General features: G+C 38.7%; 1 protein-coding gene across 8 annotated transcripts in view; it reads right to left on the minus strand.

Annotated features, from left to right (window-relative positions):
- Positions 1–43: 43 nt before the first annotated feature.
- Positions 44–15,587, minus strand: part of ARHGAP17 (Rho GTPase activating protein 17) — a 49,146-nt gene continuing 33,602 nt past the window's right edge. For 2 of the 8 annotated variants that reach the window (XM_087732013.1, XM_087732019.1), the window contains 11 exons: positions 14,468–14,595; positions 13,959–14,070; positions 13,298–13,379; positions 12,773–12,853; positions 11,938–12,051; positions 11,503–11,594; positions 11,209–11,365; positions 9,742–9,984; positions 7,479–7,642; positions 6,447–7,067; positions 44–964 (listed from right to left, as the gene is read on the minus strand). In XM_087732013.1, the coding sequence (XP_087588139.1) occupies positions 834–964; positions 6,447–7,067; positions 7,479–7,642; positions 9,742–9,984; positions 11,209–11,365; positions 11,503–11,594; positions 11,938–12,051; positions 12,773–12,853; positions 13,298–13,379; positions 13,959–14,070; positions 14,468–14,595 (1,925 nt within the window). In that variant the 3' untranslated portion in view covers positions 44–833. Of the gene's footprint in view, positions 965–3,329; positions 3,375–5,423; positions 5,472–6,446; positions 7,068–7,478; positions 7,643–9,741; positions 9,985–11,208; positions 11,366–11,502; positions 11,595–11,937; positions 12,052–12,772; positions 12,854–13,297; positions 13,380–13,958; positions 14,071–14,467; positions 14,596–15,587 lie in introns of all 8 variants that reach the window. The other 6 variants (XM_087732017.1, XM_087732015.1, XM_087732016.1 and 3 more) reach the window with 6 other exon arrangements.

Consider the following 15,587-nt stretch of genomic DNA (forward strand, 5'->3'; position numbering starts at 1 on the left):
TAGAAGCAACGTTACTCACAAACGTGAATAAAGATGCCTTAAGTTGACAAAAGACAATCTTTAATTTTATAAATGTTCACCCAACTGACAAAGCCAAACATCTGTTTCAAAGTTCTTTCAAAATTCAACCATTTTCAATGAAAGCACAAAAAACACTTCCACAGTTTCATCTTGAAACAGTTGCAAGTTTCACATAAACAAAAGCAGGGCTTGGTTAATACAAATAACTATGAAATAAGTATTAAGTACTGATCATTAAGTAGCAATGAAATGATTAAAGATACAGTAAGTTTCCTTCTACAGTATGACAGTCCTTCAAGGCACTAGAATACATCCACAGTTTTTGACAAGGCGACTGATAACCAGCAGTCACCACCAGCACTCTGGCATTTTTTGGTTCAGGTTTTAAAAAGAATCTGCAGCAAATCAGTGAGGGAATGTCTCTTGCAAGGCATCTCCTTGTAACGTCTAAGAACTAGAAATAAAAGTCTAACCGTGACATTAAAAAGATTATTTCCATAATACATGCACTTTAAATAACTAATGTTCTGCTTCTTACTCTTTTGGAATTTCTGCTAATACCATTTGTATTAGCAGCAATTATGCTTCCTATGCAAGTTTCTGCGGTAATTAATTCCTTCCATCCAAGATTTTGAAAACCATTGTTGAGACACAGATCATTAAACTTCTTCTGAATGGCTAAATCACTTTCTCTGTGATGCACAAGTCAAACTCTACACAGTTTTGCCATATCGTCAAAAGAAGCTTCTCACTGTTAGGTCTGTTAGTTTTCCCACCAGGAGAGGAACCTTTAAAAAGTTTGAGAGTTTCCATTACAGAGCAGTGCTTTCTGTATCATTGTCAATATCGAGCATGAGATGGTTGTGCAGTTCTTTGCTTGCTGTCTCTGTAAGAAGCTCTGGAGAAGGATTTTGAAGTGGTTCTTGAATACTGGAATTAGAGTCTGCACAAAAAATGGAATAGCAAGTTTAGCAGTCTGGACAGTGACATCTCATTCACTAGTGTATTTCTGGTACATTTCCTTAGAAAGAGAAGGGAAAGGAAAGATCAACAAAGGCTTTTCAAACAGAGGGCTGGCACATATGTGCACATGCACACATGGACACAAAAAGGCTAAGCCAAACTAAAAAGCTTACGTCCGAGTTGCTTCTCCTACATACCTTTTTTTAGTCTTGTACATAATAAAAAGAAAAACATTTCTTTCTGAAGAATGGAAGACAGCAAGTACAATTTAGTATCAGATTCCTCAATGCCCCTTAAGAGTGATACGTTACTGCAGACTTTCACATCAAAACACAATGGTCACTCAGCAAATTTGGCACCTAAATCATCAGCCAGGTAACCACCACCTAGGACTTTCAGAAGCCATAGGAACATGTATGGTGTCAAAAGGAGGCACTGTCACAAGAAGAGGAAGAAATTATTTAAACCAAATGCAGATTAAACCCCTTTCCTGTGTATAAAAGGGAACATCATGTTCTTTGCCTCTTCTGAGGGGAGGAGAATTTTATTCAAGCCAAGCTGTCGAAGAAGGACCTCTAAATGTTGCATTTTTGGTGACTGACTGTACTGGTAGTTAGAAGACCAGAAAAATCCATAACAGTTCAAAAAACATAACTGAAAATATTAAGTCAATATTTTGTAAAGCTGATTTATAATATGCCACGACATCACTTACTGCAACACAGCAGCTGATCCAAATAGAAACTCATTTAGGTTTCTTGAATCAATAAAGAATCCAAATAAATACCTTTCTTTTAAACATAGGTGGCATAGACAGGCATCCTATAAAGACTTTGTCTCGTATCTGGGCTAAATTTAAGACTTAATGCTTGAGAAGCTACTTTATAAATGTTGAAGTTCAAAGTTTCTGAGCTAAATGACATGGAAGAGGTGAAAGCAGACACAGAACTGAAATCCGAGTGCAGCCTCCTCCGCTTCTCTCTCGGCCCACTACTAGTGCCAGCCAGCCTCACACAACATGCACTAATTATGCATTCAGTGATGCTGTTAATGTAGCAGCTGGAACTCCATCACCTGGTGGCCTGGCACCAAAGGGCTTGTCTTGTGCAGGACGGTTAAGTGTTCTCGTCCCTACTGCTGCAACTTTCCCAAAAACGCGATTCCAGGATTTATGTTTTCTTGTGAGGTGTGAACTATAAGTTTTCTCCCAAGTCTTGTATCGCAGTCTTGGGGAATAGCATATTCTGCTAAGGTAGCGTTTCAGTGGTAAATGAAATCATCCAGAAGGCACAGAACAAACCATCGGTACTGTTATAACTTGTTACTTGGGGGAATCTTTTAAATAGATTTCTCTCCCCAGCCCTCATTCTCATTTTGAAAATCAGCATCCAGGTTAGTGGGCTATATCCAGTGAACAGTGCCTTGTGGCACCTACAAGACGGTCACTGTTCAACAGACCTTTGATAGCAATGAAATAATTAGTGGGGCTACTTTAAAACCAAACCTTTTCACTTAGCCTCATATTCATGTGTTTAAACTAAGTCCCTGGTCCATGAATCCAAGTTTCATAACATCAGCAGGCCTCCTTTATCCCTACTGTATAACTGTTGTTTCTACAACAGATGAAAATTTAAGTACTTTTAAAGTCAGTTGATTTAGACTTTAGATTTTCATAGTCATTTTTACTGTTGCTAACAGAAGCAACATTACATAGAAGAATAAACTGCAATCATGTGAGTTCCCAAATTCTTCTTGCATTTTTCCCCTTACTCAAAAATGTTCCATGCTGAGCTTGACCACAGAAGAGATGAACACAGAACCAAGAAGCAGAGGCACTGCACTCTCCCTAATATCTAACCGTACCTACTGTTACCTTTGAACTTTCATTTAAAGTATAGTTCAAAAAGGTGTACTTCAACTTCAGATGCAGGCACAGAAATTCTCCCTACCATGAGTGCATGTTGAAGGATGAATCAGAAAAGGAGGTAACTGGAAGTGTGAGGTGACACAAGGAAGGAGTATTTGTGATGAACAATGGTACGGCTACTTCAAATACAAAATGAAACTCTATAAACACATGGCTTTCTAGACAGGATTTTCTGTACATGGAAAAAGTACAACGTGAAACTGGCCAGTCAAAACATGAATGACTTTACACATTCTAGTCTCCAATACTTTTAGTACGTTAATGTAAGAGCGAGCATCAAACAGCCATTCTTTTTGCATGCCACGCTAATGATAATGCAAGCAAGCAGTGTTATTTGTGACAGGTTAGTAGTGGGCATTAGCACACACATGATTATGAATTAGCAACATTTTTGGCCAATCATATGCCTTTTCCTTACCATTGAACTTTCCAATACAGTTCCTACTGAATGCAGGTCAAACATCTAGATTATTTAATAAAATTTTTGATTAGAATATTCTTTTCTAGGGCTTATTACTTTCATACCATAAAGAGAATTTGAGGCATTACTAAAGTCCAGTACATGGACAAAAGGAACTCAACAGTATCCTGAAAACAATTCAGAATTCCTGTTCTGATATTATGAAGTATGCTGGCAACTTTATTTTGGCTTCCATTATTCCCATCTGTCTTCCCTTGCTCCACTATTTAAAGTTAAAATTAAAAACAGCTGTTTCACATTGTGAATTAGATAAGTCAGTCTATAATAAGTGCTTATATGTGCACGTGTAAATGTTAGAGCAGATACTCTTATGTAATACGCAGTGGTGTTAATTCAGAACAAATATTAATCCTTTAAAAAAAGGTCGATCTGGAAAAGGTGGATAATCCTGTACCAAGTGTACTGCTGTAGGTAAGCCTGAGTATCACTTCTACTGTTCCCTATGTGGGTTGTTTTTGCAAAACATACTAGATTTTCTAGGTTCCTTTATCAGTTTTGCTAGAGAATCCTTCATCATCAGCTTTCTTTCACTGGCTTTCCTGCACATCAGCTTTCATACTATTGTTTACACAACTTACACAGCCAATTTGCTACGGTTTGCACTTGAAAGGAATATTAAGTCTCTCTGGTTTTAACACTGTTTCATTTCAACACTGTTGATTTCAATTTTTTTTTATTTTTACCCACAGACTTCAGGACAGTTGCGTACCTGTTAATGCCTGTAACTTAGCTGAAAAGGAGTCAGCACTACATTGTATTCACAGTCCATATATAACCTCAGTTGTGCCAATCGCTCCCCTATGGCAGATGCCTGCCTTGTGTAACTTAAACTCCCCCACTAACAAAGCAGCCCCCTGCACACCAGCTAGATATTATTTAGAAGGCAAGTATTTGTCCAGTTACTTTGGGGAAAAACAAATCCTGTTTGTCTGCTATCATTAAAGCAATTTCCTTAAAACCAGAAAAATTCCCAAATGAAAACAAACATGGTCAACCTATGAAACATGACTTAGAAATTAAGGTTAAGTCTTTCTGTTAAGTTTGATTCATCAGCACTGTTCCCATTCTTAACTTATTTGTAAGTGCTGTAAAAATTCAGACCCCAGCCTTATTTCTGAATTCAGTTTTCAAATAAATTGCTCTTGTATTTTAAAGATACTGGCAAAAAGAACAGAAGTACAGTAAGGAAAAGTCTGTTATTTTAAAAAGCAAAGCTACTTTTTAGTTGCTTAAGCAGCTCATTTACTGCTAATTTCTTGAATTTAAGAAAACTGTACTTCCAACTTGACTTCTCAATCCAATACTGATTTTGGTCTTTCCTGTAAGCAGTCAAATCTTGATGTAATTCGGGAATGCAGCCTCAACTTTTTCAGCCTGTCATGCAGTTGTTACCTTAAAAAGGTAGCATCTCTAACCCATTACATATAAATAGTAAGATTATTAATGTGTTGTTTGGCAGCTGCGATTGAACAAACTAGTACTATTAGTGAGGCTGGAGCTGACAGGATGCAAATGCAAACACGCCAGGATGCAGATGCTGCTGGGTGCTTTTCTGCAAAGGGTTTTAGTCACATGAACGTGTATTTTGCCAAATAATTTCCAAGTAGTTAAAAATAACTGAAAACCTAAAGTGAAAGCTACATTAAAATGCAACCATAAACCACTGAATTGTAGGAAAAAACATGAGCTTCAATATTTGCCTGCATTGATGAGAACCAACCTGTTTTAAATGGGGTCACTACTTCACACTTGACTTGTGGACTAGTAGTTCTGGTGACTTTATGTGAAGTGTTACTCACTTCATTACAGTTATTTTTTCAATTTGTTTTAAGGTATAACTTAATGTTCACAGCACTATTAAAATTAAGCAGTACAGGTCTTAAATATCTCTTACAAACAGAATGATATGTAGTAATGAGAGAACACAGAGAGCACATATTCCAAAGCACATATACAAAATAAAGCTACAAATAAAATATTGCTGTGCGGGAGCATTTTAGCTTATATTGCATGTTTCTGGTAAGTACAAACCTTATTCGCAGTAACCATCCCCACCTGTGAAGGCATCATGGGGTAAAGCTGTTAGGCAACAGAATTTGTAATTTGCATTCCAATACATTAGTCTTATTCTAGAGAAGCTGCAGTGTCATTGGAAAGTTTTAACCATCATTAAATATAAGTAGATTTAAAAGCATTAGTCTCCTACATTCATTATCTCTTCCGTCAGAATTTCCTAAAATAAGCAGAGACTCAGTAGGAGAACATTTCAGGATGATCTAGTTTTGACTGTCCTCAGCAGCTACCTTTTCCCCCCCTGCAAGACTTCACATTATCCCTATCAAACTAGTAACTACAAGCTTCACAAAGTTCCTGTGAGAAGACAAAGTTTCTCTTTACTTCACTAATGTCTCAAAAGAGAAAAAGAAGGCTGCATTTAAACTATGAAGATCTATCTAGAAACTGACCTAAGATACACAGTTAAGTGTATGGATTCTTCAGCTTCAGGATGTCCAACTTAAAAGCACATCAGAAGACGTCATTCTCATAAGGTGAAACATTCACTGTGTTAGTATCTTGCCTATTAGAACATGTATCAATGACCACTTTTGGCATTTTATTATCTTCTGTATGTGCTGAAATATACTATCCTTGGCTATGCCTTCTCCCTCCTCCAAATATTTGGGCTTTTGGCAACAGATGTATAAACATAATTGAAACTGCCATGATGTTGAGCTTGGAGAAAGCCCTAGGGAGTTGGTTGCTATAATAACATTTTGCTTCCAAAGCAGGAAAAAAAAAAAAAAAAAGGTAAGCTAATCTACAATTCTCCCCAAACCCCTCTGCCTCAGGAATGACAGCCTTCACTATGGAAGTGCCCCAAATCCTCGTGCACAGAACAGGTGGGTGGGCATTTTAACTGGAAAGGAGCAATTTAGTATTTTAACTGTTTTTTTGTGGTTTTCAGTCCCCCCCCCAATTCATTTACAGTTACAGACATTATTTTCTTCATTTCCACTCCCTGAGGAGACACTGAATATGAAAGAATCCACTCACCAGTTACTATTTTGGAAGCTGTTTGCGTGGAATTTGCAATAATACCATCTCCAGCCAGCTGAGAAGGAGGATGAGGCGGAGGGGGAACACTAGGTCTATTTCTGGGTTTTGGTACCGGCCGTGGCCTTGGCAGTGTACCACTCTGAGGTGGAGAGTGAGACTGGGAGGTTTCTTGAGTAGATGGCTGTGGCTGTGATGATGGGGAACTAGCATTATGTTTTCCTAGAGGGGGTGTATCAGGTGGTGTTGGAGTCTGTGGAGGAGTGTAACAGGGCTGCTCTGGTCCATGCTCACTGCTGGGTGCAGCAGGAGGAGATGCTTGACTGTTTGATTTGGGCTGCAGTGGAGGAGTAGCAGCCTGTGTTGGGGGCTGTGGTGGTGGATGGCTGGGAGCTTGTATTGGGGAGAGGCTGCTGGAATATCTCCGAGGTGCAGAAACCTGGGAAGTGGAGGTTTGGGCTGCTCCTTGGTTTGCCTGTTGAGCAGGAGGAGAAGAACTTCTAGCAGGTGGTTTTGGAGAGACAGAAGGTGGCTGAGCAGCTGGGGCAGAACTTTGGCTTCCTGGCTGCCCTGGTGGTGGGTTGGCTGGCTTGGGAGGGGCTGGTGCAGGCTTTTTAACAGCTGTTAAGAGAAGAGGTGAGATTTCACGGTTGTGTATTGTGAAACCCAACTCCTGAAAGAAAGAAATTAGTAGCAAAAAAGAATACTGAAGTACATTACCAAAATAAAATGGTAAATTATCAGATAAAAGCAATATCAATAGGAAGCTACAGAAATGTGTCACAGGTTTACTGATCAATAACCTTTGAGTGATTTTGTTAAACAGCGTTGGTAGCGTTACTACCCACATTCGTGAAAGAGTCCAAAAGTCAAAGATGCATTTAGCTAGGCCTTAGTGAAATGCAAGCAAATTCAACTGTTGTCTGCAATAAAGGAAGAGACGCTGACGAAGTTATTTTAGTAAGCACTTTTTTTTTTTTGCAAAACAAAGAATTGGAACTTAGTAGCTTGAAAATCAAATGAAAAACACACCTCTCCTCATTGAATGGGGACTGGGACCTGCTGCATTCTGTGGCTGATTAACAGAAAGCTGATTAGTGCTGCTTGTTGACTGGTTCTGGACAGTGCCCGCATGCCCACCATTTCTCACGGGTGAAGGAGTAGCTGAAGACGTGTTGTCCTTAGATTTTGAGGTACTGAAAATTAAAAATCCTAAATTAGAAGATGATTGTAAAACGCCTTGCCCAGATCAGCTTTACCCGCTCAGGTTTATGTTACGAACTATGCTATAGTTCTGACCCTCAAACACTTCAGAAAAACTTCTGCACTGGCTGGTATTTACTGACAGACTGAACAGTGCTACAACTCTTCAAACGAGTGGCAAGTAGGCTTTAGGCAAGCCTGTACAAAAGATTAATTACCAAAATTAAATCAGGAATCCAAGTAGTTCTGCAGTGTCACAGTACCTGTTTGAATGCAGTACTGATACCTAGGAGTACAGTCTCCATGCTAACGCACCCTCAGTACATTTGCAGATCCTTTAAAACAGACTCCCAACATGAAAGTTCATATAAAATTACTTCTCCAATTTCCTCATTCAAATACACCTATTACCCCTACAACTGTTGGTCTTTTCAAAATATTCTGTCACAGCGTCACATCCAATTTGCTGGCAGTTATCTGATAGACCTAGCTACTAAGGACCAAGTGATGGCAATCTGTGAAGGTCTGCCAGAAAAAAAAAAAAAAAGGACGTGAACAACTTGCCACATATAGTATACAGGTGAGGCAGATGTAGTCCTCACCACTGAAGCCCCTGGAGCCTTTGGAAGCCCTTGGGAGCGCCCAGGGACTGCAAGAGCCAGATGTGGAGGGAGCAGAGGCTCTTTTCCCTTCATTGACTGGCTGAAGTCTTCTCTCCACCCTACCTGGAAGTAAGCTTTTACCTTGCTGGGAGACCAGAACTTGTTTTGAGGGAGCAACCCCTGTAAAATCTTTGAGATTGAGATCAGGACAACTCAGCTCTTCCTGACCTTTGGATAGGAAGACAATAGAACGGGGGGGGGGGGGGGGGGGAAACACAGCACTGGAGTATGAACCAAGTGAGGTGGTACTGGGCAGTGCCACCTCCTCTCGCTATGCCCTTGCAGTCTTCACTCACTTCTCTATAGTCTCTTGCAGCATCTTAGTCATCTCAAAAGAACTAATGCCTTTCAGTCACTTTTACTGGCACATTACAACCCTAATTTCTCCAGATGCTGTCAATAAATTGCAAGTACTTGAACGCGGAGTTTGTGCCGATTTTAAATGCAGCTTTTGTACACTATTCTCAAGGTTTTGTTTTAGCTGCTTATACCACAAAAGACATCTGTGGAGGAAATATTAGTCTGTGGGGGATTTCCGAATGAGAAGTTGTTTTTGTAAAAATATCACCTGAGAACAAAAGCTATATGCAAAGGAGTCAGTGCTGCATTGAACTCTATGGTGGTGCTTTACTGTAAGATGTGGTGCAAGAGGTTGATGCCTGGAGAGCACTACAGGCCTTTACATGCGGTTTGTTACATCTCTCAGACCACAGAAATACTGAAAGCAAAACGCTGCTTTCACCATACATGAAAGGAAGAGTCAAGGCTACTGCAATTATTTTTGGAGTACATGTATATTAATGCTGGGGACATGATTGCAGAGTTTCAACATTAATTAAGCAGCAAAAAAGCCTGCATATATGCTTGTCCTAAAGAAACTAATATTGAAGTATGATAAATCGATTTCCGGTTTTCTAGCAAGCAAGTCTGGTCATCACTAATACTTGCTACAGACGAGAAAAAAAAAAAAGACAAATCCAGATAACATGTACAAGTAACAACAAACAAGACCAACAGGTTTCTAGTATTGCCACTGGTAGGTTTTGTAAAGAACAAAAAACAGCAAACTGATAGTCATACTGTGTGGACACCTCTAGGGTATAACTTGGAAAGGTCAATGTGGGTAGAAGTACAGTCTTTTTTAGTATTTTTCATCATCTTCCCCCCCCCCCCAAGAATTCTCTTATTTTAGAAGGTCAATTCCGGAACATACAGAACAATGTATGTTATTTTAGAACATCGATTCTGGAACAATACGCATGGCAGGAGAGCTCTTGCATAATGTTTTTGCCCACATCTGAAAAGGCTTCACACATGACAACATGCATTCCAGTTAGAAGAGGTGCCTTGTGAAGCAGATACAGTTGACACATCAGTTTGCTGCTGAAGCAGCCTGCTAAGCCACTGCCAGCAGAAGCCATGCCTCTTACCTGACATCCTCATTTCCTTGACTTTGTAACTGTTCTGCTGTGCCAGCAGAGAGAGCAAAACCAGCACCCACTGGGCTTGTTTCAGCCCCAGAAGCTTGTGAGTGCTGCTCCGCTCCAGACTGAGCTAGCACGCCAGCCTCCGTGGGTGGAAGTGGTGGCTGGAAAGCTGGGGATGTGTGCTTTCTATTTATAGTGCCACATCTCCGAGGATTCGCTTGGAAGTCCATAACCTTGACACCAAAGCTACAGAAAGAAGAGAGAGTAAACACACCACGCCAGCCAACACCAGGTAACTAAAGCAACAGGACAACTGGATGTTATAACCCACAAAGACAAACGCAACCCCTGTTGCTTAGCATGCAAAGCAGCAACAAGGAAAGCTTCAACTTTCTGCATATAACACCATTAATGCTAAGACATGCAACACTGGCTTATCCACACAGATGGGTAAGCTAAACATAAGTGGAACAAACTACTCAATTACATTTGAAGACAGACATTGATGACAATGAGGTCAAACCACTCAGTAATTTTACATGTAAATACATAACATTTCCTTACATACCAGAGTATCTCCTCACTGAATACATTTTGCCACATGAATTTTGTTTCTATTACACACTAAGTTGCAGTACAGATTTCAGGACAGAAAAAAAGCTACTGGATATACGCTATGATTAGTGCTTAAAGGAGAACTAGGGATAAACGGACTAAAATTCTAACAGATTTTAGAATGCATACAGCACATTCATTCTATAATTCAGTTTTATTTTGTTGTGCTAAAGACAGCAAATCTTGAACTGATTTTCTTCTTCTTCTGTCAGTGCTGATAAATTTGCATGTGGCTAGCCATAGTTAACATTTAGGTAACAATTTAACATTTGCATAAACAGCTAGAAACAAAACAGCACATCACTTGAATATTCATGATATGAGTGATAATAAATGAATGTTACACTACATGTTATATGGGAAAACAGCATGTTTTATTTTTATTTTTATTTTTTAGCGCTCTACTGTTTGCTGTGGTATACTGTACCATCATCAATTCAGAAGTCTTATCATGAAGGCACCAGGTAACACCACCTCAGCTTATGGGCTTTGAAAAAGAAGCCATGGAATATCAGAAGTTAGATACTGATAGATGCTACTATATACACTTCTGCTTCAGTGGATTTTAGACCCCCCAAATCTGTAATAGGAAAATGGTAATTGGAAGTAGTAATTATCTGCTTGTTTTTCATCATGCATAGAATATAACCGAAAGCAAATACCAGTACATTACCTTTGAACCTTCCTCAGGCTGCAACAACATGGAGGGGGAAATAAATCACTATCGTTACCTATAGTATTTCCATGAAATTCTGCTCCTGAGACCAATAAAATGTGTCCAATTACAGCCTCCTCAGTAGTCCAGTTCTCAGGAGTGGGCTAATAATTGAAACCTAACCCGAGAATAAAACATACCTTTCCTTCTTCAATAAATCCCCTTCCATTACAGTCATACTAACAGGCCTCTTCCGCTCCAGTGTCCCAGATTCATATTCATTCCCAGTGTGTGACAAGTGATTTGAATTAACAGCAGGAATTGCAACAAATGCCCCAGACACATTGAAATCTTGATCTGAAAGAGAGACACACAGAATGCATCCTAAGACATACATATACAAAATGGTGCCTCACTGCAAAAAGCTACTTGGAGGTTTCCCTGCGTAGGGTTACCACAAATACAAAATTTTTTTAACTATGGCAAGAATTTACCTCCAGGGAAGAACCAGTCTGCATGCTGAATAATTGGCTCAATAACTGCTACCACATGGACTGAAGTTGCTGCTGCCATTTCAGCAAGGGATCTGCAGAAGAAATTTGTAGAACACTTTATATAGAATTCTATCAAAGTAAGAAAAAAGTCGTATTACCTAAATGAGAAATTATGCTAAGCATGATGTATCAAGACTCCTGAGTACCTCATAAAGAGCAACTTCATGCTTTGATGAAATCTAGACTATTCAGTAACATTCATAGCATCTGAAGACACTCCTAAAAAGATGCATGCACAGGTTGAAAGAACATTTGAAATATTTTTTAGGCAAATAGTCTGTTGCTGTGAGTAGTCTACATGATTTAAAACAATCTGACAAGAAATTCTACAGCTTCATGGAAGTTCTGTTGTGTAGCTTTCCTAAAACAACTTACCCTTCATTCTTTGCCCATAACAAGTTGGGGCCCAAGACTATTGCGACATTGCTGGGTGTCATTTTGTTCACATCACTGTTCTGTGCAAGCTTTGCTAAAAATTTTATTAAATACCTACAAAAAGGACAGAAATAATTAAACAGCAGGAACTAAGAGCATTTCTTGCTGAAAGCAACTAAGTAAAAATTCAGAAACTTGTAAAGACAGCTCCCAACAAAACAGAAATAAAATGAACAGCCTTCTGGCTTGGTAGCTGGCTAAGTCTCTACTCATGAATGATAAAAGTTGAACTGGGTAGAAAAGAAAGCATCTCCCAACTTAGCAAAATGGAACTACAGAACTATTATATTTTCAGAAAAAACTGTTTAGATTGAGAATGCATACTCAACAGCTATTTTCATATCCTGTAATGGAACTTCCACAACTCTAGGAGTCACGAGTGTTGGTTTTGTTCTGATTTATTCCCAAAAGGCAAAACCAAAAGAAAAAAATAACACGTGTAAGACACATCCAGTTGATTTCTAAGACTGGAAAATACAACGAAGAGCACAGCTGGTGAAAAGTCAGGTACTATTGCCAACAGCATGACCCTTAAGTAGAAGGGTTCTATGCATCACTATTTCATTACAGTCAACAGTGAATTAACTTACACTTTTTCAGTCACCACCACCAATGCACACCAACTACTTGATAAAACAGGATGTCCTTTTATAAACCTAACTGAATTTGGCCAAGAAAACATACCCTGGATTAGCGTTTTGGTTAATGAGCTTTGAAATGTAGTACTCTAGCATCAAAGCAGCTGTGCTGCAAGTCAACAAATGTTCATACATACCTGAAATTAGCATGATAATGCTTAGGTAATCTGTTACAAATTCTCCACAGCTCTTGTAGCTTCTTATCCTGGTCCTGAATACTGAAAGGGAAAGAAAAAATTCCGTTACATATTGTGTTCAGGTCAAAAAATTGTTGTTTCTGCAGTGATGACTGTATAACCTTCCATTTATGCCAAATAAATGCACTGTTTTGTATTCAGTAATCTGCTAGTCAAATCCCTGAATTATCTCTACCTGCAATGAAGGAAAACTGCTTAAGCATCAATACTATGCAGCCAATAGTCTGAAGCAGCCCTTATGTTTAAACATAAAATAGATATTTCACCACATTTTTGTGCAATTAGTATTAAGATAAACCACAAAATTTAAAATAATTTGTGTAAGAAAATATTTACCTGTTAAAGCAGAAATGAGAAAGTAAACTGTGTGAGCTTGGTCTTTTCTTTTGAATTCATATATGAAGAACCAAATTTGATAAAAATATGTAGAGTGTTTTCCTATATAACTGGTTTTAGTATGCTTACTTTGCAGCTTGTGTCCATTCTTCATATAAACCATAGGTCATTAAAGGTTCTGGCAACTCTCGCAAATAGGATTTCAAGGCACCTGCAATGCAGACAAGAAACAGGCTAGCTTCTTAGCCAGTGCTTTCAGTCTTCCTTTAAAATTCTGTCCTCAGATTTGCAATTTTATCTATGCAATAGGACCCAAGTTCCACTGAAACAGTGGGAAGACCCGACACTTCCACCGTATATCTGCTCAACACTTAACACAAAAGGTCTTCCACTAACTACTGTAATTTGACAGAAACATGTACTATAAAACTATGAATCATCTCTTCAGAACAAAGACCTTATTAAAGGTCTACACATGGCTCTAATCTCCCTTGATCATGTTAACACTCTTGTCATGAGAGGAAATATGGTATTTGGATTACTACCATCACCTGAATTTTAAACACCACTCTGTCATGCAGACATGAATACATCAAGTGTGATGAGCATGCGCACCCTATACTTATCTGCGCTAAGTTGTGCAAAGAAGTGAACTTTCAATTTATTTTCATTCATAGGTTATCTGCAGAGATCAACACCATACACTGCAGCAAGTCAACAGTTAAATGAACAGCATAAACTTGCCTTGTATCAATTTATACCTGGTTTTGATTCAGAACATTCACAATACCTGCAACAGCATGGGGATCAGAATAAAATTCGTCAAGCTGGGAAGTGGAACAGTCCAAGGCAGCTTTCAGCTTTTTTAACTTGGAGGCTCCAGCAGCAATTCTGAATAAGCCCTGCATAATAAAAATAAAATGTATTTGACTGGTAACAACACATTAGTACAAGCATGAAGCAGTATAAGTTTTATGACAGCCTCTTTCAGAACAGTTTCAAGTTTGGCATCTTCACCTTACACTGTTATGACCTAGCTGGCTCCTAACATGTCACTGCCATCTGACAATATTTTAGTTCCCTCTCACCCTTGGCCCATCCCTAGTTTTTAATTCCAGGTGCATTAATCAGAAAAGATACTTCAAATAGTGCTGAAGGTTATTCTGTTGCAAAAGATTTATCATCTACACTAATGAACAAAATTACTTAAGCAACTTGTTAAAAAGTACAGACACCAGTCTGAGTTTGACTGAGGTCTTTTTTCCTGTCCTTCATAGCATGCGATATGGTATTACCTACCTCCTCTCTCATTCCTGTTTCCAAAAGCATCATTACACAGGCTTCAATAGGGACTGCAATTTCACGACCACTGCGCTTGAGATGCTCTTCTAATGGAGTTCCAAAAGCTGGTTTTTCAGTCCATTTGTCTAGTTGGAGAGTATCAAAACACTGAGCAAAATATCTAACGAACACTTGAATTATGTCCCAGACAAGAAAAGAAGAAAGCCTCCAGGACAGCAAAGAAATTTTAAGAATACAGTAGGAGTTTTACAGCCCTTGATTGGTAAAGTCCCGTATATCATGAGTAAATAGAAAATGAGACTGCTGGTATTCAAGAGAAAAAAAAAAATACTTCTGCATCTTTCTGGATGGAATATCGCACACATGTAATTGGAAGTGCATGTCCCACTAGGGCTCTACTAAAGTGCCACCACATGGCTGTAACTGACATTAATTTTGATTTGCCAAGACACCAAAAGGCTTAGGTTCGCAAGAATCTTTGAGGAAAGTTTTGTCCAGATTGCATGACCTGGGCTGATCTTAGTTCTAACTGTACTTAAGGTGGATAAAAACTGAGCTGTTAACATGAAGTTTATTGCTGATTTAAGGAATCTGCAACTTAAAACTGATGTTAAACAGCCCCAATGTCTTACATTAGAAGTACCACATTAACAGCCCATCACTAACGCTTGCACAAATTTTCAGTTCAATTTCTCGATTGTTGCTTAACTCTGAAAGTCTAAATTGGAACAAGCCTCTCCAAATTGAATGTGAATTTCTTGTTTCCTACAATTTATTTTTTCACCCATTTCTGCTGCCTTAATTGAAAAAATGCAGATGTAAAAGGTAATAACCTTTTAGTTAGTACAGATGCATTATTTCTTTTATGTGGAAAAAAGGTCAAGAAAGATGAAGACTTTGAAAGAGTCCTCTTCAATGTGCTTCTGCAAAGGATTTAATTTACCCTTTTGTTTATGAAACCACATCAACTACATCTCTCATAAGGCAAAGCCTTATGTATTAACACACCATGAGAGGCGCATGTCATTTTCCCGTTTTGCAAGTTACAGCAAACATTAGGAACAGAAATCTTAGTAATTGTTCAAAGTCACAGTAATATACACAACAGCTAGAAACA

Source organism: Nipponia nippon, unplaced genomic scaffold, assembly GCF_047370975.1.
Source record: "Nipponia nippon isolate SJK-2023a ecotype South Korea unplaced genomic scaffold, ASM4737097v1 scaffold_5, whole genome shotgun sequence".
Classification (NCBI taxonomy): Eukaryota; Metazoa; Chordata; class Aves; order Pelecaniformes; family Threskiornithidae; genus Nipponia; species Nipponia nippon.